The sequence below is a fragment of the Lagopus leucura genome, unplaced genomic scaffold, assembly GCF_019238085.1.
Source record: "Lagopus leucura isolate 7727_CA_CO unplaced genomic scaffold, USGS_WTPT01 Super-Scaffold_100036, whole genome shotgun sequence".
Lineage (NCBI taxonomy): Eukaryota > Metazoa > Chordata > Aves > Galliformes > Phasianidae > Lagopus > Lagopus leucura.
In genome coordinates, this window is record NW_024962285.1 from 2001333 (window position 1) to 2025502 (window position 24170).

General features: G+C 35.4%; 1 protein-coding gene across 4 annotated transcripts in view; it reads right to left on the reverse strand.

The window, feature by feature from the left end:
• Window positions 1-52: 52 nt before the first annotated feature.
• DMXL1 (Dmx like 1) overlaps window positions 53-24170 on the reverse strand; it is a 72399-nt gene continuing 48281 nt past the window's right edge. For 2 of the 4 annotated variants that reach the window (XM_042882816.1, XM_042882814.1), the window contains 17 exons: window positions 18418-18581; window positions 17175-17314; window positions 16778-16863; window positions 16073-16274; window positions 14990-15107; window positions 14610-14672; window positions 13082-13168; window positions 12316-12437; window positions 12062-12203; window positions 8168-8218; window positions 7837-7897; window positions 7266-7393; window positions 7014-7106; window positions 6457-6548; window positions 5820-5872; window positions 4048-4265; window positions 53-3642 (listed from right to left, as the gene is read on the reverse strand). In XM_042882816.1, the coding sequence (XP_042738750.1) occupies window positions 3418-3642; window positions 4048-4265; window positions 5820-5872; window positions 6457-6548; window positions 7014-7106; window positions 7266-7393; window positions 7837-7897; window positions 8168-8218; window positions 12062-12203; window positions 12316-12437; window positions 13082-13168; window positions 14610-14672; window positions 14990-15107; window positions 16073-16274; window positions 16778-16863; window positions 17175-17314; window positions 18418-18581 (2045 nt within the window). In that variant the 3' untranslated portion in view covers window positions 53-3417. The remainder of the gene's footprint in view (window positions 3643-4047; window positions 4266-5819; window positions 5873-6456; window positions 6549-7013; window positions 7107-7265; window positions 7394-7836; window positions 7898-8167; window positions 8219-12061; window positions 12204-12315; window positions 12438-13081; window positions 13169-14609; window positions 14673-14989; window positions 15108-16072; window positions 16275-16777; window positions 16864-17174; window positions 17315-18417; window positions 18582-24170) is intronic. The other 2 variants (XM_042882817.1, XM_042882815.1) reach the window with 1 other exon arrangement.

Consider the following 24170-nt stretch of genomic DNA (forward strand, 5'->3'; position numbering starts at 1 on the left):
AAACCATACAGATTTCACAGTTAAAACTGGAGAGGAATAAACACCAATAAACTTGTTAAATCAGTATCTTTATTTATATAAAGTATTTGATCAGTGTGCTGAACCTGCCATCAGAGGCTGTTTTGCTACTTTTAGTAAAAATAAACATTTCAAAAAATTATCTTGGAGAACATATCCAGTATCCGAGCTTATTTTCTTGTAATCATGGTTTTTCGTAACTATTGCAACTAATCTAACAACAGGTGCTCTTAGGAGGAAGGGAATGGTACCTCACATTGAATATCCCCAGAAGTTTATTTCCTGCAAGTGGCAGCGAGGTTTCTAAAATGCATCAGAACACCTAAACTCAGCTTGTGCCATAGCAGCGTGGTACAAAACCTAAGTCTATTCCACTCGCTTCATCCTTCCCCATGAACATCCCTGCAACATCAGCTGAGAATTATCTGCTTTTCACAGCACACAGCAAGCCAGTTTAAGTACCCAGATGGCCAGAGTTTAACTCTCAGAAGTTACTGCAGTAACAGTGAAGAACTTGTATCACAAATTTGTTTGAGGTAACTGAATCAACAAGACGAGAATGAAAACCCGGATGCAGAATGTATTGCTACGTGGACCAACACAAGTCACAATTACGAGGCTGTGATATTTAAAAGGGACATTGTCAACCAAGTCGTTTTGTCTGGACATGGAGTTATTGGAGATTAAGTACTGGAGAGTGCAAATTTCATTTTCAAGTTCAATTTCTGCATACAGCTACCTCTTACAGAACCCTAGGCAGCCAATATTGACCTTCTGAGTAACTTGCATAGCAATAGGGAGAAAGCATTAATTGCTGAAAAGACTGAAATCAATGGAAGCTGTTAAGGCATCAGCTGGAAGCTCCTTTTTTTTTTTCCCAATGACTAAAGTTGAGAGTGTCCCTTTGAAAAGTTTTTGTTACAACAGAAGTTAATTGATTTTGATTCCATTATTACAAGAAAGCTACCAATAGAATGACTTATAATTGTTAAACATCAATTAGCATTATACATGCATTCAACTGATTTGTAAAGGAAGTAGCAGCAACATGGGATTCTAGAAAGTTGAGTTTCTGCAGGATTTATTTGAACTATTATGAAGGTATGGGCAAATACACTGTGACTTTACGTTACTTTAAGAGTAGCTTATGGTAACTATAAACATTGCTGAGAATGCCTGCTCACAGTCCTTACTCTTCTGGTCTGAGCACAGGTTTGCCAGGATAATCACAGTGCAGCTCGACTCAGAAAAATGAGAGCATTGTATGCCTTGGCATGTTCTACATAAAGTCTGCTCAGTTTGCAGATGGAAGGACAGTTTTTTGTGATTACCAGTACAATAAACTGAGATTGAAATATTAAACCTAATGAAATAGACACAAACATATTTCAGAACAAAACATCAAGGACATCATTATACAATGCTGTCACTGTTTTGCACATTCTCTGAATATAACTTAGTTCAAAGGTTGCATAAAACTAATGCATGTATACAAGCAGCTGTAAGCCCAGGTTGGTTTCAGCTGCTTCTCTGAAGGAGTGTGCTGAGGATAACTCCCGTTGTCTTCCTTGTTTAATAGGAGCAGAAGTTATTAGAATCACTGAGCAGACAGGACACACGTTGGCAAGTCTGTTCTGTAAGGCGAAGTCGCTTCTCATCAGTCGCTTTTCTGGTCCATCATTGTACTTAAACTGTTCTAATACCAATTTTGATCTTAATCTACAACTAAGAGTAGTGGAAGAACAATCACAAGTGAACCACCGAACAGCTGTACCGGTTTGAAATGCTGTCGTGTTTTTTCGTGGTGGAGTATTCACATTCTTTTTTTATTGCACAATTCGAAAATTCAGGTTATGTGCATAAAAACCTTCCTAGTGTTTCCACTGCAACTTGTGAAACATACATTTTAAATGACCTTAATGCAATTTACAAAATCTTTTTAAATGATCTTATATTTTTAAGATAAAAGCATCCTGAGAACGTTACAAAGTTCATTTTACAAGCCCTTCACTTCTACTATGCTTTATTTATCCCCATAGTTCCTAATCTGACGAGTTTATTTTACATTTGTTGTCTTGGTGCTCTATTTCACAAAATATCTTTTAGTACAAAGTACACCACTGGCATTCAAGTAACCCAGCCTTATATCTAGTTTACAAATTAAACCTCTGTCGAACTCTCAAGTTCTGAAACAGACCAGGAAAAATAAACCAAAATACAGATTCGATATTTTGGTCAAACACTTAAGTTATGCAGTTTAATATTTTGGCAAAAAATAAAATAAAATAAAAATTAAAAAAAAAAAGTATTCTTTTCAATATATTTTCCTTTCATTTTAAACCAGATGTAAACGTACAGTACAAAGAGTGAACATATTAAAGTACTCTGCTGATTTTTTTATTCCCTTTTTTTACTTCTGTAAAGTACTTAGGAAAAGCAGACAAACAAAAATGTTAAGTGCTAAGAATGAGCTGAGTATCTTTGGGCTAAATAAAGTCTTACTGGAAAAAAATGTAAAAAATAAATTAGTATTTCTTTTCCTCTACAGACATGCAAATAAATACTCTTTGAGGAGATTCTAATGCAGTATTCTAAAGTTGTATCTTCCTGTACTTTTTCATCAAACTAAAGCCTCACAAATAATCTTGACAATTTTAATAGGAAGATAATCCATTAATATGTACATATTTTTGTAAAGGGAGTGTTTAGGGTTAAAAATATATTTCTCTTTTAAAAGCTAAGTCTGCCATCCTGATGGCAGTGAGTCAAGCTATGGAACAGAAGACAAGTCACAGAACATTCTTCAGTTTCTCATACCCTAGATCATAGGAAAGAGACCAAGTGAATTAAGGAGGTAAACAGCCTGGATTCCAGGAATGGAGACAGACAGTGGCTCATATTAATGTCTGCATGGCCAGTTTCTGATACAGTAGGGGTATCTAGTAAAATAGACTGCTTCTTTCTCACACAGAGGTATAAGTTTTTATTGTTGGCCAACTACACAAGTAGAGATACAGCTAAGGTTGCCACAGTGAGAGAATAACATTATCTACGGTTCCTATCTGGACCTACTTTCAGAAAAAGGCCAGGTGTAGAACACAGGCTATGTGCAGATGGTACACTCCAGGCAGGAACATAACTACCTAAAAGGAAGAGTAAACCACCTCAGAAACATCTTAAGTATATTATGAACAGATAATTCAGAGTCCTGTAGGTATTTTAGACAACAATCAGAATCTGAAGTGACTGAAAGATCTAAGTAATAAATATATAAAATAAAAAAAAAGTATCTTTGTGGCACAAGCTGTCATTGTACATCTGCTTTGTTGACTAGTTTCAGGAAAAATATTTTCAGGGATGGCAGAAGTTAAATGTTACACACTGCATTGACAAAAAATATTACATCATGAATTTGACATCACTTTTTAACACTTCGTTAAATGGGCTGAATCTATCAGGCAAGATCCTCATCTTTACTGTTCCATCAGCACCACAGGAGAGTATGTGATTTGCTGGTCCTGTTTCAATTTGCATGACTCCTGTCCCAATATTTCTGAAGAGAGACTGTCGAGAATGCTCATTGATGAAAGTGTGCAGAAGATTAAACGTAGACAGACTCCATACCTGAAAAAGCATCAAAACATTAAGCTCCCATAATAATTACTAATAATTACCAGGATCTTAAAGCTCACTAGTGATGAGTCACGGAAAAATTGAACTAGAGTACATTTTGTATTGATCTTTCTCACACTAATTATGAGAGAAAAGGTATGCAGCAATCCATAATGACATGGTTATAGAATATTAATATTCATTTTCTATAATAAGGTAATATTAACTAAAGTGGACTGTGAGGTAAGAACAATATTTCTAAACAAAAGCAGTATATGTGAAAGTCAGGGTTCAGAACTGAACGTGACATCTGACCATTCCACATTCAAGTGCAGTAGGGTTTCACGTGAGTTTTTATTATTAAGTTTACACAGTCTCATGATCTTCACTTCTTCGCTCCCTGTTCCCCATTAGTACCTTCATGTTGCCTTCAGCAGATCCCGTGACAAAATACTCTTCTGTAGGATCGACAGCAATTGCTTTGACTTGAGAATCATGGCTTTGGAGTAACTGTTGCTGCTGCTTTTGGCGAAGGTCAATTATACACGTAAAGCCTTTTCTCCCTCCAGAGATTAGCAGCTGATGTTTTGGAGCATATGCTAGAACAGTTGCTCCACTATCATGACAGACAAAAGCTGAAAGCCAAAGCAAAGCAATTTAAGTGAACACGTTGTACTAAGATTACTTTGCCATCAGTTTCTAAAGATCAGGATGGTAAAAACAATGGCTTTGAAGCTGTAATGCAACTGATCACAACCTGCTAAACTTCATTCAGTACCACATATATGCAAACCAAGACTTGTATGAGACATCCTGAAGTTGCAGTAGTCACAAATGAAGAAATTACTACATGTATGGAAAGAAATATCCTCCTTATCCCTACAAGCTATTAAGCCTTGACCAGAAACAAGTCCTTTTCAAACTCTTTAATAATTATTTCAAAGCAAGTTTCCTCCTGAGTTACCAGATATGTTTACACATTTATTGGGGTGTGCTTACTCCTCCAAATGAGTAGATTTAGTAAAAGATTACAGTTACCAGAGCAAAATTCAGTATGTCTGAGACTAGATGCTGTAAGTCCTAATATGTGACATATAATATTTGTACTTAAGAGTTCATAGGCTTCTCTTAATCTGTGTTTAGAAATTTCATGCTCCATATAAATATGCCTAAGCATTCAAACTTACCAGGAGTTCATGTGACTCTCTAAGCCTAAACCTGCATTTCAGATATTCAAATTCAGTTCTTTTTCACAGCAGCAAAGTAGTAGTAATAAAATCAGTGCAACCCGCCTAAGCATTTATTACATCTGAAGAAGCATACTTACAGAAGCAGTTCTTGTTTACATGTTTAAAACATTGCACAGTGTATTTGGCATAACGCAAAATAAAAATGACATAGAACTGGACAGTCTTTGAAAGCAAAAATGTGCTGTCTGTTTAAAAGAAACAGAGCACTAAGAGCATCCTTAAAATTAGACTCTGAAAGTAACTACATGATTATGAAATCCTGTTTGCATATTGTTTGTCAAACATATTCCTTAAAAAAGAAAACAAAAAGCAATGTCAATTTCCTAGGAAAGTTGCATGCACTTAACCTCAGAGAACTGTGAGTTCAGAAAACTTCATAACCATGGCTTTTCAGGGCAGAATTTTCACAGAGGCAATGAAATACATAACAGCTCCTAAAAAGCATTCATATTTTCCAGATACACCTGGAAAGGCCTAATGCTGTCTTTATGGTACCATTAGTGTTGAGTGGGGCCTCTGACTTAAATAAAGACAACCACAGGAAGCTGGAGTTAGAACATGGATGCATATCCATGCAGACTTAGAAAGTCTGTTTAAAAATACTGTTTTTACAGTTTCATAATCTTCGTTATTGTCTTCTGAATATGCTAATCACAACAAACAAGACTCACTCCATCTTTAAGACTGAAGCAATTAGATTTCTGGTTTTCAGGGATTGTGCTTGCAGTACAAAGATATAGGAAATGGCAAGAAACCATTTACATAGAGCCATGATATTTCTCAATAATCTCTTCTTAGATTACAGCTAATGCAGGATGAAGAAAGATGTTTTACTTTTTGTATTAGAATTATCCCAATAACTTCGCCATGAGTGCAGATCTCCTATTTCATTTTTATTTTTACACCAATCAAATATTTTCCTTGATGTATTTTACTTACCATGCACCAGACTATTGGTGGGGGAGACCAAAGTATCCCAAAGACAAATATTTCTGTATGGAAAAAAAGAAGTTTTAATTAAGTGAGTAATGCTACCAAGTATTTTGAATACTTGAATGAAGTCACAGGAACCACAAAGAAATTGTTTCAGGGATAAAGCACTGTAAACAAGCTTATAAAATTAGTATTTTCGGGCAGACTCTAAATAACTTTCATAGTTAAACATACCTTTCTACTACTGGTTATTATGTTTACAGATTCATATTGAGATTACAAGCTTTTGTAGCTGAATTCATTTGAATGTTAGCTACTCTTGATATTTCTTAATCCAAACTTATTTTAAGTGTTCTCCAAAGAGCTACGCAAGTCTACCTAAATCTATCAATAAAACTTTAAGACAGACTCATAGGGAACATGAACAGAGGCTTTGTGCTTCCCTGTAAGATCACCTTTAGCATGGAAATGTAGGTGCAAACACTGTGTACCCCAAAAGAAAGAGGCAGGAGTATGAATGTTGCTGTTAAATTGCATAAGGAGAACCACCAGAAAGCTGAAGCTAGACATGGGAAGGGGGGGGAAAGAAAACATCGCACCATATTTTTATATGTTATCAGAGCAATATTTAGTAAGTTCTTACCTGTTGTCAGAAGACAAGCCAGCTGTGGCTATCAAAGATGATGAACTGATGAAAACAAAGTCATTGGCTGTTTTGTTATGGCACTGCCAGGTCTGAGAAAGGGCAGTTTACAAATCATTAATCACAGAGACACAGATTTACTGTCAATATGAAAGCTTAAACTTGCACAGGAAGGTGGGTTCTTTTGAATACGGTTTAAAGAACACAGGATATGAGACTGCATGCATGCCTTCTGAAACTGTTGATTTTTCAGGGCAGTATATTTCCAGTCCTGATTTACAAGATGCTTAATTCACAGCTGTCAATTACTGATAATTTTATGGAACATTAAGGTTATTTCATCTATGACATTGCATTTTCTACGCTCCAGCTTTAATGGTATAATGGGAGTTTGACAAATTGTCAAATAGATTACAGAATGGTAACAATGCACTATTAAAAACTGATTAATACTGGTTATCAGAACAATCCCTGCCCAGTCTTAATATGTCTGAAGAGGTAAGAAAACAAAAAAGCACAACAGAATTTTATGGAAGCAAGCTTAGTTTTCCACTTACCAAATACGGTTTTGGTGAGGTCCCTGTAAGAGGGCAACATTTCCAATTTGTTTGATACAAACTTATATATCCATCAGCATCAACAACTCCAAACTGAAATGAGATATAAATTGTAAATATGCATGTATTTGTTACACAGAAAATACTCTCACAATTCAGAGAAACTCCTTCGAATTTGGAGAAAATGGCATGTCAGTTAATTTACAACTTTCTGTCGTGAGAGTAAAGTAAACACAAAGCATTGTCAGTTACCTTATTTCCTTGATAATTGAACCTCATCCGAGTTACCCTTGAGTTGCCACCAGACCGAAAACACGTGATTTGCTGTGCATGACCCCATTCAAACATTCTTACGCTGCCATCTTGAGCACCTGTCAGATCTGCAATAGAAAACAGTGAACTGACCTTTCTCAACATCAGCAGGAAGATTTCTTCTAAAATCTTAACAAGACTTGCACCAGCTCACACAATCCTCCAAATTGCTAAAGCCACAGCATCGGCCACAGTACATAGCACAGCTGTAGGATTATCAACTTACTGATGAAGCTTAAACCCTGGCTGTTCACACATTATTGAGCAGTTACTCAATTACTTAAGTTACTACTCAGTTACTATTAGTTACTACTAATTACTTAAGAATTATATTGAGGTGGCACTGAAATATGAAATTTAGAGCTACTGATACAGCTTTATCATTCTATCCTTCATGCAAGTCAAAATAAAGGAAAACAATATTCATTTGATTTAAAAAAAGATCTCTTTTTTGCAAAGGCTGTTCTACAATATACAGTCTTCAGTTAAAGAAACACAAAGCTGAACTTACAATATGGTAATGTTGGATGAGAAGCCATTCTTCTGACATTATTAATAGCCTTCTTGAGCATCTGTTCAATAAAATAATAGAAAGCAATTAACATAGTACCACCTAACAAAAGCTTACTGAATATGAATAATTAATCATGTCAGATAATTTGCTTCCTATCAGAATTCCTACTGAAAGCAAGTACTGCTTTCAGAAATTCAGAAGACAGTTTCTTCCAAGACTAGCATAGATGTTAATACTTTTGCAGCTTTATATATTGTGGCAAATATTAATTTTTTGCTTCAGAGACTTATGGATCCAAGTACAAACACTCCTTAGGCTGCAGTCTTACCTCTTTTCTTGCCAATTCCTTTCTGATTCCATTAAATTTATTGGAATATTCCTGAATATTGTAAGATAAGCAAGAGAGAGGCAGAAGCATGTAAAGAAAGAGGTAAACAAACTTTAACAGAAGTAAAAAATAGGAGGGAAGATATTAGTTCAAGTCTAGTTAATGTACTGTAATTGATTGAAAAGTAACTTATTTATTACTATTTGAAGCCTAGAATAAACAAAATACCTAGTAATTGTTAAATCAAGTATTATTTAAAAGCATTTAATAATTTTGCAAGTATACCTCCAGTAGATTTTCCTTTTGTTCCTAAGTTCCAAAACTTTTGCTCCTAAAGTGACTTCGCTTCCTAAATTCAACACTTTTGTCCATGAATTCCACAACTCTTCTTTGCGTAAGACACACTACCAGGAATTCTGTTTTTCCAGATTGGTTTAACCTCTCACTGTCAAGAGTTCAGTACACAAAGAGGACTGGAGACTTTAGACAAGGAAGATTAAGAAGTCATGAAAGTGAGAAGTCCAATCCACAAAACCCTGGCTGCAAAGACAATGCGGGTATTTCTCATCAGGGAAACGCATCTGGATTTTCTGTGCATGTCTCTTCCCCTTGCTGTATCTCAAGATTGTGCTTTCATTCTTTTATTTCCTGCCTTTATTTATTTCCTTCTGTTTTTTTCTGGACCTTTTTTTTTTTTTGGTTGGTTTGTTCTGTTGTTTGTTTTCTTTGGTTGTTTCAATTAGCAGGATAACTGCTATCTTCTAATCCTTTGACTGTATTTTGGAAGCAGATTCAGATCATTCCATTTTCAAAGCTTCAATATTTCTTTAAGGGAAGGCCTTATGCCTCTCAGTCATCCAAATTTATTTCAAAACAATACATAAAGACAAACTTTTCAAATATGAGGGTTTTTTGTTCATTTGTTTCTATAATTACTTAAAATCACAAATGAAAAAAAACCCTTAAAAAGTCCTGGTAAAACAATGGGGACTAAAGCAACCCATTAGCAACCCATAAGACAAGATGTTAGAAGACAATACTCTTCAAACAGTAGCATGTACACCTATCAAATACTCTTAAATTCTCTGTTTATTTCCTTATGTAAGTGAAAAAATAGTGTTTAGGTTATTCAGGCTTATTCTACTTCTTCACCAAAATAAATAGGTTGACCTGTTTCACTGATGATAACTTTAACCCAGAAGTCAATGGAAAGCTTGCTTAATTCAACAGACAAATAGATATTACTATCTCCTAATCTATATTTTTTCTATACCTTTTTTGAAAAAAGCAAGCTTGCAGAGGCCTGTCTTTCAAAGACTATGCTAACACAAATCCCTGGTACAGCACCTCCAATTTAGAAGACAAATGCATATCCTTTAACTATCAGTGTAATTAACACTTAATACTGCTAGTTCTGTCTCCCCTGTAAAGGAGCTGATGGCTGGAGTTGGGTGCTTTGTGACTGAATAATTTAAAAAAATATATTGACACTTGGCTGATAAACAGTGACAAATATTTGTGCCAGTCATACCAGCTTGAAAGACAAGCTCTTCAACAAGATGCCAAGTTTTAATAGAGCTGACAGTTTGCACTATTTACTTCAGTGCTCTCTTTGAAACATCTACTGAGAGCGCTGTGCAAACACACTCAGCTGAAGAATCTAGCAGTGAGCCTCCTCACCTTGTAGGAACTGAGTAAGTGGAAACTGTGAAGACTAACAACTTAAAAACCTCAGAGCTAATAAAATGTAGTTAGCTGACTAAGTTAGTTTCCCGTGTTGACGGAAGTGAACCACAGATAACATGACTAAAAAGACAGTAAAGAAAAGCAGGCTATGGATCTACTAAATGAATTGTAAATCATGGAAAAGATGGGAACAAAAGCAGTATGTGAAGGAACAAAGTACCAAATAGTAGCAACAGTATGTTGTCTTTGGTGAAGCTGATTTTCCTCTAGATTTCAGTAACACCATTTTCTCCCAAGAATCCCTATATCTTCCTCCATTTACTTTGTCCTTCATTCAGTACCTTTGTAACCTCTCCCTACAGGGGAGTTGTGGCTGCATTTCCTGGTTGGTTCTCTACTCCTCTGCCAGAGTCAAACAGAATGCCAACCAAAACTTAAGTCCAAAGATTAACAACAAATGCATTCAACAGAAGCATAGACAGGTATCTTCAGGAAAGAAAGTTTTGCAACATATGAAACAGAAAGCTATATAAGAACACTTTGCATTAATAGATTATGTAATTAGTATGTTGAGGAATACAAAAACAAACTGTATATGCACACATACACTTGTATATGTACTTATATACGGAACTGAGAGGAGAAAGTGGCAAGCCTTCCAGGAATAGTTGCAGATGACACCTGATTACATCACCAGAGCTGGAAAACTGATAATTGGGATAAGCAGTTTCAAGATACAAGGCAGAGATGTAGGTATTGTAACAGCATTGTTTCAATGCTACTTTCTTATTGACTCCTCCTAATATTCAAATTAAACTGTTTATATAAATTAAAAAATAACATATGGCTCTTTCATTCTACCACACTTATCAGCCTGCTCTAAGCTGTAAAAAGCTATGAAGTGCAGCCAAGTCATGAGATGTAATTCATTCAGTTATCCAGGCCAGCTGCACATCTATGTTCAGCAGCCTGAGGGATAAAGGTGTCTGGTGTAAGCACTTCAGCCCAGTTAAGTGTCTGCAAGTAAGCATCTTCCTGGGGACTATCAACAGGCCTGCATTGTTACATCTATGCTGCACAGCACCTAGGTAAGTGTGCACAGGACCACGTTAAGCACGCCAATAGTCAGACTAGAACTAGAATTTGATCAGAACTAAAGCTCACACAGTACCTTTTTGCTCAGGCCCAAGGTTTATTCCAGATAGAGTATCTTTGTATAAAAATAGAAGCTATCATTGTATAAGTGTCACCTTTATTATGAGAAGGATTAGTTTAGATTTGAGGACATAACTGTGCTTTACTATGTGCTCCCCAACTCTATTTATTTTAGAAATGTCAAATAATGAAATTGATTACCTCCTGTAAAAACATTAATCAGTCAAATGGCCAAATTTAATAGAACTTCTGCAAAGTTATGTGGCAAACCACACAGCTCTTCAAAGAAAAGATGACAGAGCTGATTTCAGCTTTTGGGTTAAAAAACCACATTGTTTAAAGTTACCAATATGTAGCTGAAAATACAAATGATGTTTGTAGCTGGTCCTATTTATGCAATATTGCCTTCTTTATTTTTCTTATGCAATCAGAAATCCCCATTTTTCCCAAGTTTCATTTGCTCAATTCCAGAGTTTAACTCGCATCACTGCAAGCCTCTGCCCTGCCTATGAAATGTGCTTTAGGAGTTCATTCAGTATCCTTTCTAGGAACGCCTACAGTGTAACAAAATGGCAGAGTGGAAGTTGGTACTTACTTTAAAATAATATCTGGAATGCTCGGGGAATCAGAATGAAACATTAGATTTTGGTTAAGCTAAAAGCTACCTCAATATTTTAGACAAGCATTTCATGCTGATCTCTATGAATTGTCTTCTGACATCTCCTGAATTTATGCTCTTCAGAACCTGCACTTAGCCTCAGCTGGTTTAAAAAGCAACAATTTAAGTTGTAACTTCTTCACTCAAGCTTGATTTTTAAGTAAAAAAATAAAACGGCTTAGTAAAACTTCTGCTTCCTTATTTCATGTACATTAAATTAAATGCAGTATTTTAGCCTATTAATTGCATCATTATAAAAGTAGCTATAAAATTATTGTAGTAAAAACGCAACATTTATGTACATGCTAATTATAAGATACAAACAGGAACACTGAGCAAACAAAAGCAGGGAAAAAGATGGACTGTATACGTCTACTCTTTCACAAGTGACTTACCACAGATGCACCCCTGCCAGTTTGTGTACTACCAAGCCAAGGCATATTAATGGGCGTGCCAGGATTACTGTGAGTATACGGAGTGGTTCCCTGAACATTTACCAGATCATCACGAGCGTGGATAACCAAGAAATCATCAGCCCTATGAATGAAATAACATTACAAGTTAGATTCCAAACAAGACTAAATACCGTGCTTTGAAACAACAACTTATGCACAGTCAAGATGCGGTGTTGGAAACAGAAACAGCATACCCTTTATTTTCTATTTCCACATCATCGTCAACCCAGGTGTAGATCTGTGTAGCCAGTATTGCAGAAACATCTAATTCCTGAATGTCATGACTCGATGCTATTGCAATGCAGTTCCGATTTGCCTGAAAAAAAAATCACATGCAACAAACAGCTCCAAAAGGACTGCTCAGGTGCTGGCTTTTGTATAGCTGTAGCTAAACTATGCACTTAATCCATATAGAGTAGCAAACACTTATGCCTACAGATCTATGTATTTAAATTAGCTAAGCTTGGAAGCTTTCTCTTTAAAAGCTATCTGGGACAGCATAGTATGTAATTTGTATTTTGTACCACTCAACCATCTCCAGTTTCTCCTTGCATCTCTCACAGGAAAATGAAGACTCAACTATCTCATACTGTGTGCTACAGTGCTCGCAACTTGTTTCCCCTTCATTCCTCCATTTAAGGCTTAAGTAATTAAACAGGAGAAAGTGGACTTTTTTCCTCCATTGCCAATGACAATAAAAACTCCTACACACAAGCTTAAAGAAAAAGCAGAGACCACTTCTCCCTTCCCTCTATCCTTTCACAATAAAAGGAAGATAATTTACAATATAATTCTTCAACTATTGTAAGATAATTATGAACTGCTTCAGAGAAGGGAGCACTAAGAATTCAGGCTGTATCAGGATAGCTTGCAAAGAACATTCACACTACCCACGAGGTCAACAAGTAGAAGAACAACAGAAATAGATTAATCAGATTCTCCCACCTCCTTTATACTCACCTTATTGATTGCAAAAGCAGTAATGATGTCAGACTCTTTGTGAATTATTCTTGCCTTGCCTCCTGGGTATCCTAAATCTGTTTCTATCTGTATTTAAAAAGTAAAGCATATTTAAGTACCAAAAAAAAAACAACAAAAAAAAAATCTACACAATATTGCTTTTTTACTGGAATTCTGAAGACTAAGCTCTACATCCTATGAATTTTCCTATTTTTTCCTCAGTTTTAATTCTAAAAAAATTATGACAGTCGCTTGTGATTATTGCAGTAAATCTTGTCTGTGTGCAGTAATTTAGCTTCTATTTCCACACTGAGATTCCCCAAGCAATACTAAAAAGACTTAACATAAGTAAATATCATGTTCATACTCAGGTTTTTCAGGGATGCTGAAAACCTGTGAGGCTCGAACACTTGGAGATGCCAAGTGATAACCGATGGCTGTTTTAGTAAAAAGTTAAAAAGGTAATGCCAAACACAAATGGAGAGGTGGTAACAGAAAAATGCAAGCCTCAATCGCTAACATAAGACTTTGTACTTTCTCCAAAAAAGAAACAGAATTATTTCAGAACTACTTACTACTCATTTTCTTTCTTCACTGATCTTAAAAAGATTTACTCTTGGATATTTCATTTGAAAAACAATAGAAGACAGTGCTGTCAAAGAACTGCAAATAATCTTTTTCAAGGTTTCAGAGAGAGCAGTAGCTGTTTTATACCATACAGTAGTATATCTTATAATAAGAAATAAAAATCAATATTCTGGTCATCTTACATACATAAAATCGCACAAAACTGCAGTTATAAACAGGTCCAAAAACCTGTTTTATGTAGTGAGCATATTTTCAAAAAATGCAGTTCTCTTTCAGTTGCAATGATTTGCTTACTTACGCTGTTTTACCATATAAACAATCATAACAAGACAGCCTAAGGACATCATAGGATGTTCTCATTTTTGTTGTCACTGTTTTTTTCTATGAGAAAACCTTAAGAACACAGTATTTCTAGTGGTATTTGAAGGCACAGTATTATAACTTCTTAGTCTCTTGCACCTGTCTTCAAGGAAACTTAAATGGGCTCATTTATTGCCGTCTTGAAACTAAGACTCATCAGAAGTTCTCAATATCAAACTATGATGATGCTAATAGATAAGGTTTAATTTCCAGTTTACCATTGTTGCTTCTGAGTTACCTAGCCACAGATAAAAAAAACTGTGTACTCCTTCCCACACTGCTATGGAATTTTTCAAGTCACTTGGAAAATTCACAACCTCAGCACTTCATTTGACATAGCTATGTAATTTAATAATATGTACTGTTCTTACTTGGTTGTTTCATCTTGCTTTTTACAATATAAAGCTCATTAGAAACCAAATTTAAGATAACCATTACAATTCAATCTCTTTTAAAACCGATTTCTTCAGTTCTTTTGCTGTGTCAGTAATTTGTTTTAAGGCATACCAGCACTATTTTGAAAGGGACAGATTTTGTAACAGTGAATGGTCTAATTAATTTGAGCATTGGGCCTTTGTACCTTATTGACGATGGGCTCCTCCACCACAGAGTTTTTCAAGGTGTCACTATGGTCCTCTAATGACTTCACCAAGGAAAGAACAAGCAGAGAAGGAAGAGTAAAGGTAAGACATAGTATGCTAGGTACCAAGGAAATCCTTAAATCCTTACTGTTTAACCTACCAAAGAAGGTACTTTCAGTCAGTATACAATCAAAGATCGATTGTTACTGTTTTCATTGAAACAATAGAAACACATCTTGTAGTAAGAAATGCTGCAGATTTAGAGTCATAGTCAAGCATTCATTAATGCTCCAGAAAGCAAACAGGCCAGCCAGATAAGTTCACTAAAACCTCGTAAATTAACCTAAAAAATACTGCATACCCTAAATGCCATACCAACCTCATTTAAGCATCGCCTCTTTGTAAAAATATTTCTGATAAAGGTTTCCTGGACTTCTTCCTGTTTAACCAAGTACTGCCAGAGCCTCTTCACAGATAAGGCAACATGACTGTTAGATCTACAGAGCAAAGTTAAAATAAATATTCACATCTTGTTTATTCTTGAGACATCACGATAATTCCACTCTATTCTTCATAATATGGATCCTTCCTGCTTATTGACAATTAGTGTTTCTAATACAAGAACAATGAACGACCAACACTCTGTTCTAGGAACATATTAGTAACCTGAAAGGTCCATGATGTTTTAGTTAAAAAAGAAAATCACAAGGATTGTAACTCTGATCTGTCTTCAAACACCGATGTTCATCTCTGGAAACTGTACAGCAAAGTACAACTTGTAAATACAAATAGAGTTGCTTATGGCAGGCCAAGCCCATGAAGCCTTCAGTAAGTTTAAATCATGATTTTAAAATAATGCCAGAAAGCACATCAACTCAAGTCACTGAAGTGAAGCTTCAGACAAGCAGCAAGTGCTCCACAATAAACAACCAGGCTGTCAATTCTGAAAATAAAGGTGGAAGTAAAATAGAGGCAGCAGGGATCTATATAGAAAGAGACTATTCAAGAAACTGAGAACAGTGTTCTGACAGAATACATTGCATATGGGCTATACAACTACACAATTATAATAAATAAATACTTAAACCTAGAAGATACTGATAATTTTATTCCTTCCAATGGTAGGACAATTATTTAGTAATTGAATTAAATTTTAATTGTCGTTCATCTGTAACAACCATCTCTCAGGGCAAATTTGGTGTTCCTTATTTTAATGTTAATCATAGTTATTCTACATAGTAACTAGTTAGAAAAGAAAATTAGAAACTCTGGCTGCTTTTTCTATGCTTGTGTTGGATCAGGCTTGCATAGATTCTGATTTGTACCCATAATTTCAGAAGGGATTACAGCAGATGCAGAAATTAGCATGACACTGCCACTGAAGTTGAGTCACATGCACTGACTACATAATATTTGGTTCATGTTTACTACATCACTCAGCATTTATAAAAGTTAGCCTTGCCTGAATGGAGTGTTTGCAGGCTCAAGCAAAGTTTTATGGCGAAGCAATGCAGGACCAGCAGCTAGGGCATCCTCAGAAGCATGAACTGAAATATAATGTTGAGGTGGACCACCATATAGCTCAAGACGTCGGAGAAGAACTTGTTCCCAGCGCTGTAGTGTTTTCAGAACTGCATGGCATACTGGTGAGCTAACTGGAAGCTCTAGACAGATGAGTAAACAATAATGAAAAACGTAATGCTCCTTTACAAGCTTTATATAGACAATCCATAGCTGAATACTTAAGCTTATTTCAAGTATGTCCAAAAGCAGTCTTTACTGAAAGCTCATTCTGATGTTTTCAGGTATAAAAAAATAACTTTGTGATAACACTGCTAGGTAAAGTATAGCCTTCCCCAAGGCTAATGTAAATTAAACAAGGAGTAGAAATTATGCAACTTGAATTACAAAAAAAAAATTAACTTTTCCACCAAGAAAAATATTGTAAGCATTTTGCATGACTAAGAGGCATAGAAAAGAACAAATATGCACAGATTCCTGCTAAACACTGAGCTCCCTTTTTCACCCATATATAACACCATGACAGGAAGTATCAAAACAATTTAATCAGAGACTGTGAAAAAAAAATAAGAACTTTTAGACTAAAATACTCAACACATAACTAATATTAAATATAAAAAGATGACTGCTGCTTATTGCTGCTTACCTGAAAGATCGTGTCCAGCCAAAGGGTAGAAAATCTTCAAGTTGTTAAGTACCAGTTGAACCATTGCCAATCGCATCAGTGACCAACTAGTAAGAAAACACTAAAAAGTCATTTACTGATAGGAATTTTTTTAATGCATTAATAGTTAGGATTTCTCAAAGCCTTATATCCTTACAATAAACTATGCATAATCACAATGTTTTAGGATATTATACATATTTTGAATTTAAAGGCCACTGTACAATGTATTAGGTAGTAAACTAATCACTGAAAAATTAACTTAGATAACACACTCCCAGAAAATACCAAGTAACAGATGTACGCTCTTAACAATAAATGGCCAAAAATGCATACTTAATCACTGTAAAGCAACTTACATTCTAAAAAAGCTATTCACCTGTATGAATTAGCATTCAAATGCTCTTGATTATTTGAATTTGCTGCAAACACGTCTCCATCAATATCATCATCATCTTCACCACTTTCCTGACTCTCTTCTGAGTCATACTCCACTCTACTTTGTGATGGAAGAAAAGGCTAAAAATACACAACGTTCCTTAGGTATCTCCCAGCCAACATTTAGTTTTACATTATGTTTTTAAAAATAAATCACTGTAACATTTAATATTTTATAAAATAGTAAGTATGCCATCTTATTCTACATAAAAACATCCTATCCTCTGCTTACAGATTTCAATACTTAGGACAAGCCCAGCACCAGCACCTCAGTGTGTTATTTGGTATTTGTGATTTCTTGTTGGCCCTTCTTCCTGAATCATGGCTAATATATTTATTTTGCTAATACAGCTAACAGAAATGAATCATACTGTTATGTAGTTTTCTACACAGAAAGACCTCAGACAGCAGACATAACACAAGGCAATGTAACTTGACTTCTATTAAGTGAACAAGTCCATTTCACCCATGGACATAACAGAAAGTGCCACCAAGATGATCAAGAGGCTTAGGCATCTCTTCCATGATGGAAGGCTGAGAGAGCATGGACTATTCAGTCTGCAGAAGAGAAGACTCAGGGGAGATCTGCTGCATCTATAATACCTAAGAATACTCTATAATATCTGTCAGGAATACCTGACAGAAAGGTGCAAAAAGGATGGAGCCAGGAGATTTTCAGTGGCGCCTAAACCTAGGACAAGTGGCAGTGGGCACAAACTGGAACACAGGATGTTCTGCCTGAACACCAGAAAGCACTTTTTCACTGTGCAAGTGATGAAGCAAGATCAGGGGTGGCCCATAGAGGCAGAGGAGACTCCCTCCTTGAAGATTTTCAAAAGCTGCCTAGATGTGGTCCAGGGCATCCTGCTGTACATGTCCCTGCTTCGTTGGACCAGATGGATCCAGAGGTCCCTGCCAATCTTAATCATTCTGCAGTCTGTGATTGTCACATTTCCATTCTGAACAGCTAACTCACATTTACTTACACATTTGTACTCTATAGCAACGTTACTTTTGTTCATAACACAGTATGAGAAAAAACAGATGTCACAACAGTATTAAAGTCACAAGCAGTAACAATAGGTGGCTTTTACTATACATCTAAATGGGCACCTGGGATAAAGACTAAGCAGAAAATACTATCACAGGAGCAATATAAGACTTTTGAAATAGCAAACAATTACCTTGGCAATGAAATAATCCCAAATACTAAGCTCAGGAGGAATAAATCTTTCTTTGTAAGATGGAGATTCTTGGTCTAACCATGGCACGGCAGCTGCCTGAGAACTCTCTTTCGGAGAGGTTGTTGATGAAAGCTTGAAACATTTTTGCTGTTTCTCTCCATCATCTAAAGGGGAAGAAAGCAAACTGCTTAGAACTGTCTGCTCCACCTGTCATTTTAGTAACGGGCTTCTTAACAGAAAGAAGAAAGCTCCCTCATTACAAAAGCCTTCAAAAGTTACTTTATTTCTGTAGCAAATGAGCATAGATAATGCCAATCCTCAAACACGCACAACTAATGAAAAACTAGAATGCCAGAAAGGGACAGCCCACAGTACAAAAAATACAGCACAGCAGATTATGAAGCTTTTAACCTTCAGCAAAGATGACAAACATAATGGCTCAGGTCATGATGCAAAAATAGATAAACTCAGTATGTACTGCTCAATATTGATCTATGCAGAATTTTTTGTTGTTGTCTGCTAGTTGTCTGTTTTTTTAAAGGCAATAATTTTATCTTTCAGAATCAGTAGTGAAAATGCTTAAGTTTGCAATTTCTAGTCCAAATTTCAATTCTTCAAGATTTACTTTAATCATAATAAGCAGCATCTAAGAGATATTTTGTTAGAGACCTTCATTCTCAAAGACTGCAGTACTCAAAGCAACAGCTTATGCAGACTATCACAGAAATGTTAACCCAGTTTACCAGAAATAAGCGAACAAGTTTTGTTTCAGTCTTCCTACTTCTTAATAGCAAGACCAACTTCAAAAAACACATTAGTAGTAATAGCTTGCTTAAAAAGAAGCCAACAAAACCATCTCATAACCTGAAATCATTCTGCTTCTTGGTAGGTGAATTGTATTCAGTTTATTTGATAGAAAAGAATGTTACAGGCTGTCAGTGGCTTTGGGCAATTAAGTGTTCTGGCTCTAAAAAACGTAACTAGAGAAAGGCAGGAGAGAGAATCATGGAGATGAAACAAGGAGGCCTTCATTCATCTTCAGTTAGAGATAAAATGGACTCAAATCCATTTCCTACTTGTAAATTTTGCTTTTAATTTTTGATTACATGGAGAAAGTTCAAATATTACAGTTGAGAGAGATAATTTTTGAACTGCCTTCTGAAGTTCCCCAAACTTTCAACATCTATTTACTGGACATTAAACATTTATCTTTTCCTTAAGCATTTCTAAATCTCTTTTTTCCAGGTAAGATTTGAAAATTATAATATCACTGAGAAGAACCACAGCACTTAAGCACCCATTCACTTCCTCCCACTTCAGTTTATTTCTTGTTCAACTGTCTAGAACAAAGTCTGGACACACACAAGGATTAAAAAGCTGTCAGGGCGATCAGAAATCCTTATCACTGACTACAAGCATCAACATGTTGGACCAGACTTGTTTCCTAGGATATGCTAAAATGAACATCACAACCATAAATGGTGCTTGATGCAGTAACTTCCTTTATTATTCCCTTCTGCTTTCTAGAACCGTAATACTAATTTCTATAGAAGCTTCTAAAATTACTTCCTCCTGTTAATAATGTTGGAGATGGCTCACAAACATCTCTGCATGTCTGGAAGAAGCTATTACAAACAAAACAAAACAAAAAAACAACAAAACAACACCTATTTCCTATTCCTTTTGTTTTAAATTTTTTTTTCCCCTAAAGGGGACTTCTGAGTCTTGATATATGCCTGCAAGATTAATTCCTTCAAAACTATAATGGGTACTCCAATCACTACAAAACAATGTCTTGCACAATGGAGAAAAATAATTGCTCTTTTAGGATCAGTTAAATATTCCAGATATGAAACTTAAGGTAATAGAAACTAAACCAACTTCGAGGAAAGTAAGATTCAAGACAATTTAAAAATAGCTTCAGCGTAAGTAACTATAAGTAAATAACTTATATACCATACACTGCCTAACAAAAGCTGAAGGCATTATCTCATCTTTCAGCATCAACTTGATACTGTGGTGTATTTTAACAGCCTGTATGATCCTAGTATATTGTACTGTACCATCCTGTAAGAGATATTATTTGAAATCCACTTACCTGTATTAAAAGGCAGCATAACAGCTGCAGTATAATGCATTTTCATACCATTATTTAAAAAAGCTCATCAGCTGACAAAGAGCAAGTACATGCATTACTGTGTATGAAATATTAGCAACTGCTTTAAAAAAAAAAAAAAAAAAGAAAAACTCATTTGGCATAAAGATAAGGAGCAAGTGTTGCATGCTATAGAAATAAAAAAGTATATGCTTGCAGGCTGTTTTTCAATGTGGACTCCAAAAAGTGAATGCTTTACTTTAGAACAGCGTTCTTTCCACTCTGTAGGATAATTCTTCATATTTTTAAGACTACTACTGGCTGCTTTTTGGAATATTTAAGGAAAATGAATTACAACCATCCTAATGGCTAGAAAAACTTAGAACTGATGCCAATCTTCCTTTTTCCTCATTTCTTTGCATTATAAAGGCATTTAAGTAAACCAACATAGTCATTAAAAGTCTTTGACATTTGTAATTTCAGATCACAAGTTAAACCTGCTTTCAAATTTCTTGTGCAATACTACCAAAAAATAATTTAAACGCTTTCTTGATTTGAAATATTTATCTTCATCTTCACCACAAGTTAAGTGCATTTTCAAAAAAGTTGGATTATATTCAAAAAGTAAAATGCTTTTACTTTTGCAAAGATCTAACATGTGAAACGATATTCAGAAGACCTGTTGCCAACGAGACCCCCTTTTCATCTCTCCAGGAAGAGCTAAGATGAAGATCTCTTCCAATATCTGAAAATTAATCTAACGTGCGAGTCAGAGATACTGCACTTTATTAAAGACTGTGTGCATGCATCAAGCATCAATACCCCAGCACACTATAAAAAAAAACAAGCCTTAAAATCGAAACATCTCTGTATTTTAAAAGAAGCATCAACTTTGACTGCAGCAACAACTAATATCAGCACTGCTAAAACCCAAAGAAGGTGAACTGGCAAGAAAACTGGTATCCATCCTTTCGCTATCTTCTTAAGCATGAAGCCACTTGCAGATTCTTGTAATTCTCTAGGAAGCTGGAAATGTCAACTTCAAGAGCAGGCTAGTGATAGTCTACAGTGATAAATTTTGTTGTCTTCAAACCTAGGAATAAATTTGCACTTTGCAGTGTTACAAGCTCTAACATTCTCACCATTATATTCTGCTTCCTCAAGGATAACAGGTCTGGCCTACATGACTTCAGACATGTAAGTCCAAGTTGATGAATTAATGAATCAGCACTTGACAGTAGCAATACCTATACAGTTCTACGGGATTCTAATAATCAAGCTATTTTGTATTATTAATAATAAATAACAATTAGTACACATACTTAAGACTGCATACCTTTTTGTATTTTTGCACTACTTTATGCGTAACAATTAATTGAAAAGTTGAAAGCAAATATGTATTAATCTCTCAGATATTTCTGAAGATATTATGTAAATAATGTGGCACTTTAAATACGGGCACTTCAATAAACAGTAAGCACAAATGTCTGAAAAAATTTTGATGGGCACAATAAAGAGATGTGTGACACACACACATTTTGTAGACCTTTCCTGTTATAATCATCTAAGGGAGCCATCCATCTTAATGCAAACTTCACAACAAACTTCTGCTTTAACAGGTGGCTGAACTAAGAATAAGTTAGAAACAATAAGTTAGAAACAGCAAGACGACAAACAGAACAAAAAGCCACACAAATAATGAAACACTCAGTAATCCAAAGCAGCATAAAAACAAACCTAATACTGCAGACTCAACTACTTAGCTAGGATGAAACACATTCAGATCAACATTTCCATTACTAACAACATAACAGGCAATTCTGAATTACAAGTTTAGTACGGGTGTTGTAGGCCCTTACAAAACCTGGAAGGTAGTAAAACTTGAGTAATTTTTTTACCGATTCTGAGATGAAGCCATTCCTAGATATAAAGTATAAAACTGAAGACATTCAGCGTTGTCTGTGACCTGCTGATGAAATTTATTATCTGATCACAGAATGGCTTGGTTGGATGGGACCATAAAGCCAATGTAGTTTCAACTCCTCACCACAAGCAAGATTGCCATCCACTAGATCATGCTGCCCAGTGCCTATCCAAACTGGCCTTGAACACCTCCAGGGATGGCGCATTCACAACCTCACTGGAAGAATTTCCCCATAAAGGCCATTCTCTCTTATCCTATCACAATCAAACTGCACAAATTTTTATCTGCACGTCCTTGTTATTAACCTCTCTGTTTCACAAAACCTGCTGTATGTCAGTCAAGTTATCACAGCGAATCAAGAGTTTACCCTTCTTTCCTATAGAGGTACAACTACAGAAGAAGTCAGGAATCACATTTCTACTCCAACTTTAATTGCTCAAAGCATTAGCATCATCAGCAGAGAAAATTACTTCTTATAATAGTCACATGTCAGTAGATTTCTGACAGTTAAAATAGCTACTTTAATCCTATCAATTGTGCTTGCAAAATACTCAGTTTGGAAAAAGATTTAGTGTACTCTTACAATATAGAAAAATTGAATATATGAAATTAAACTATGAATTTCTAAAGAAAAAAATTAAAACTTTTCTTTAGGAAACCCCTGGATTTTAGAAAACTTACCATCTCTATATAGACTTAAGTTACACAATGTTTTGAGGCAGTTTTGAAGAAAAACTACTTGGAAAATAAGATTTCAAAAGCAATAGGATTATTTTTCAGATGTTACCTGCACCTTAGAAAACATGATATATCCACTATTTTAATACATAAATAGGAATAGAAATTCTCAGATGCTAATATAACACGGTCAAAATCATTTGCTACAGGAACAAGAAATGTGGCTGAAAAGTATATGTGAAGAAACTCCACAAGTATTCAAACTGCTATTGCTTTTTCTGATCTTTACTGTGAAAGAAATGAAGCAAATTTTTCATACAAACTAATTCCGAATAGAAGACAGACCTATTATTTGGTTTCCTTTGTGTCTGAAGTATCTTAAAAGTTCTAGAAATAGAAGTAAAAAACCCAATGAGATATATTTAATTGGAAGAAAACATCCTGAAGCTGACTGTACGCATAAATCAACTTAAACAAGGGGCAGCAAGCGCAGTGACAACTTTATTGGCCAATTATGTACACATTACTATTACATATTACTATTATCTCTTAAAACAGGTTTCAAATTTGTAGATTGACAACCACATTCAGATTGAAATGCAGCAGAATTGATGAAATGGAGTAAGGGCCAATGCAGGACCCTGTATAACCAGACAATTTTGTATTATTAACCTATTAGAATTCTTAACATCAAAAATTTTTGGCTTTTCATCTCCATTTGAAAGTGAAAATCTGTCACAAAGATCTAAAAGTGAACACATAAAAACTGCTCTAGTTGTGCATAACTCTGTATCATGTCTAAATGACATGCTACTCAGTGTTCATTGCCGAGTGTCAGCACGTATTTTCAGTAAAGGTACAAAAACATAGCTGATTGTAACCTGACTCCTCTGCTTCAAAGAGAAAGAATAAATGACCAAACCCTCAATTACCTACCACATAGGCTGTAACAGACCTCTGGAGGCCCATGTTCAAAACAAAGCTGGTTAGGTCAAGCTGCTTACAGCACTGTTTATCCAAGTGTTCTATAGTCCAAGATTCCACAGCCCTATTAGG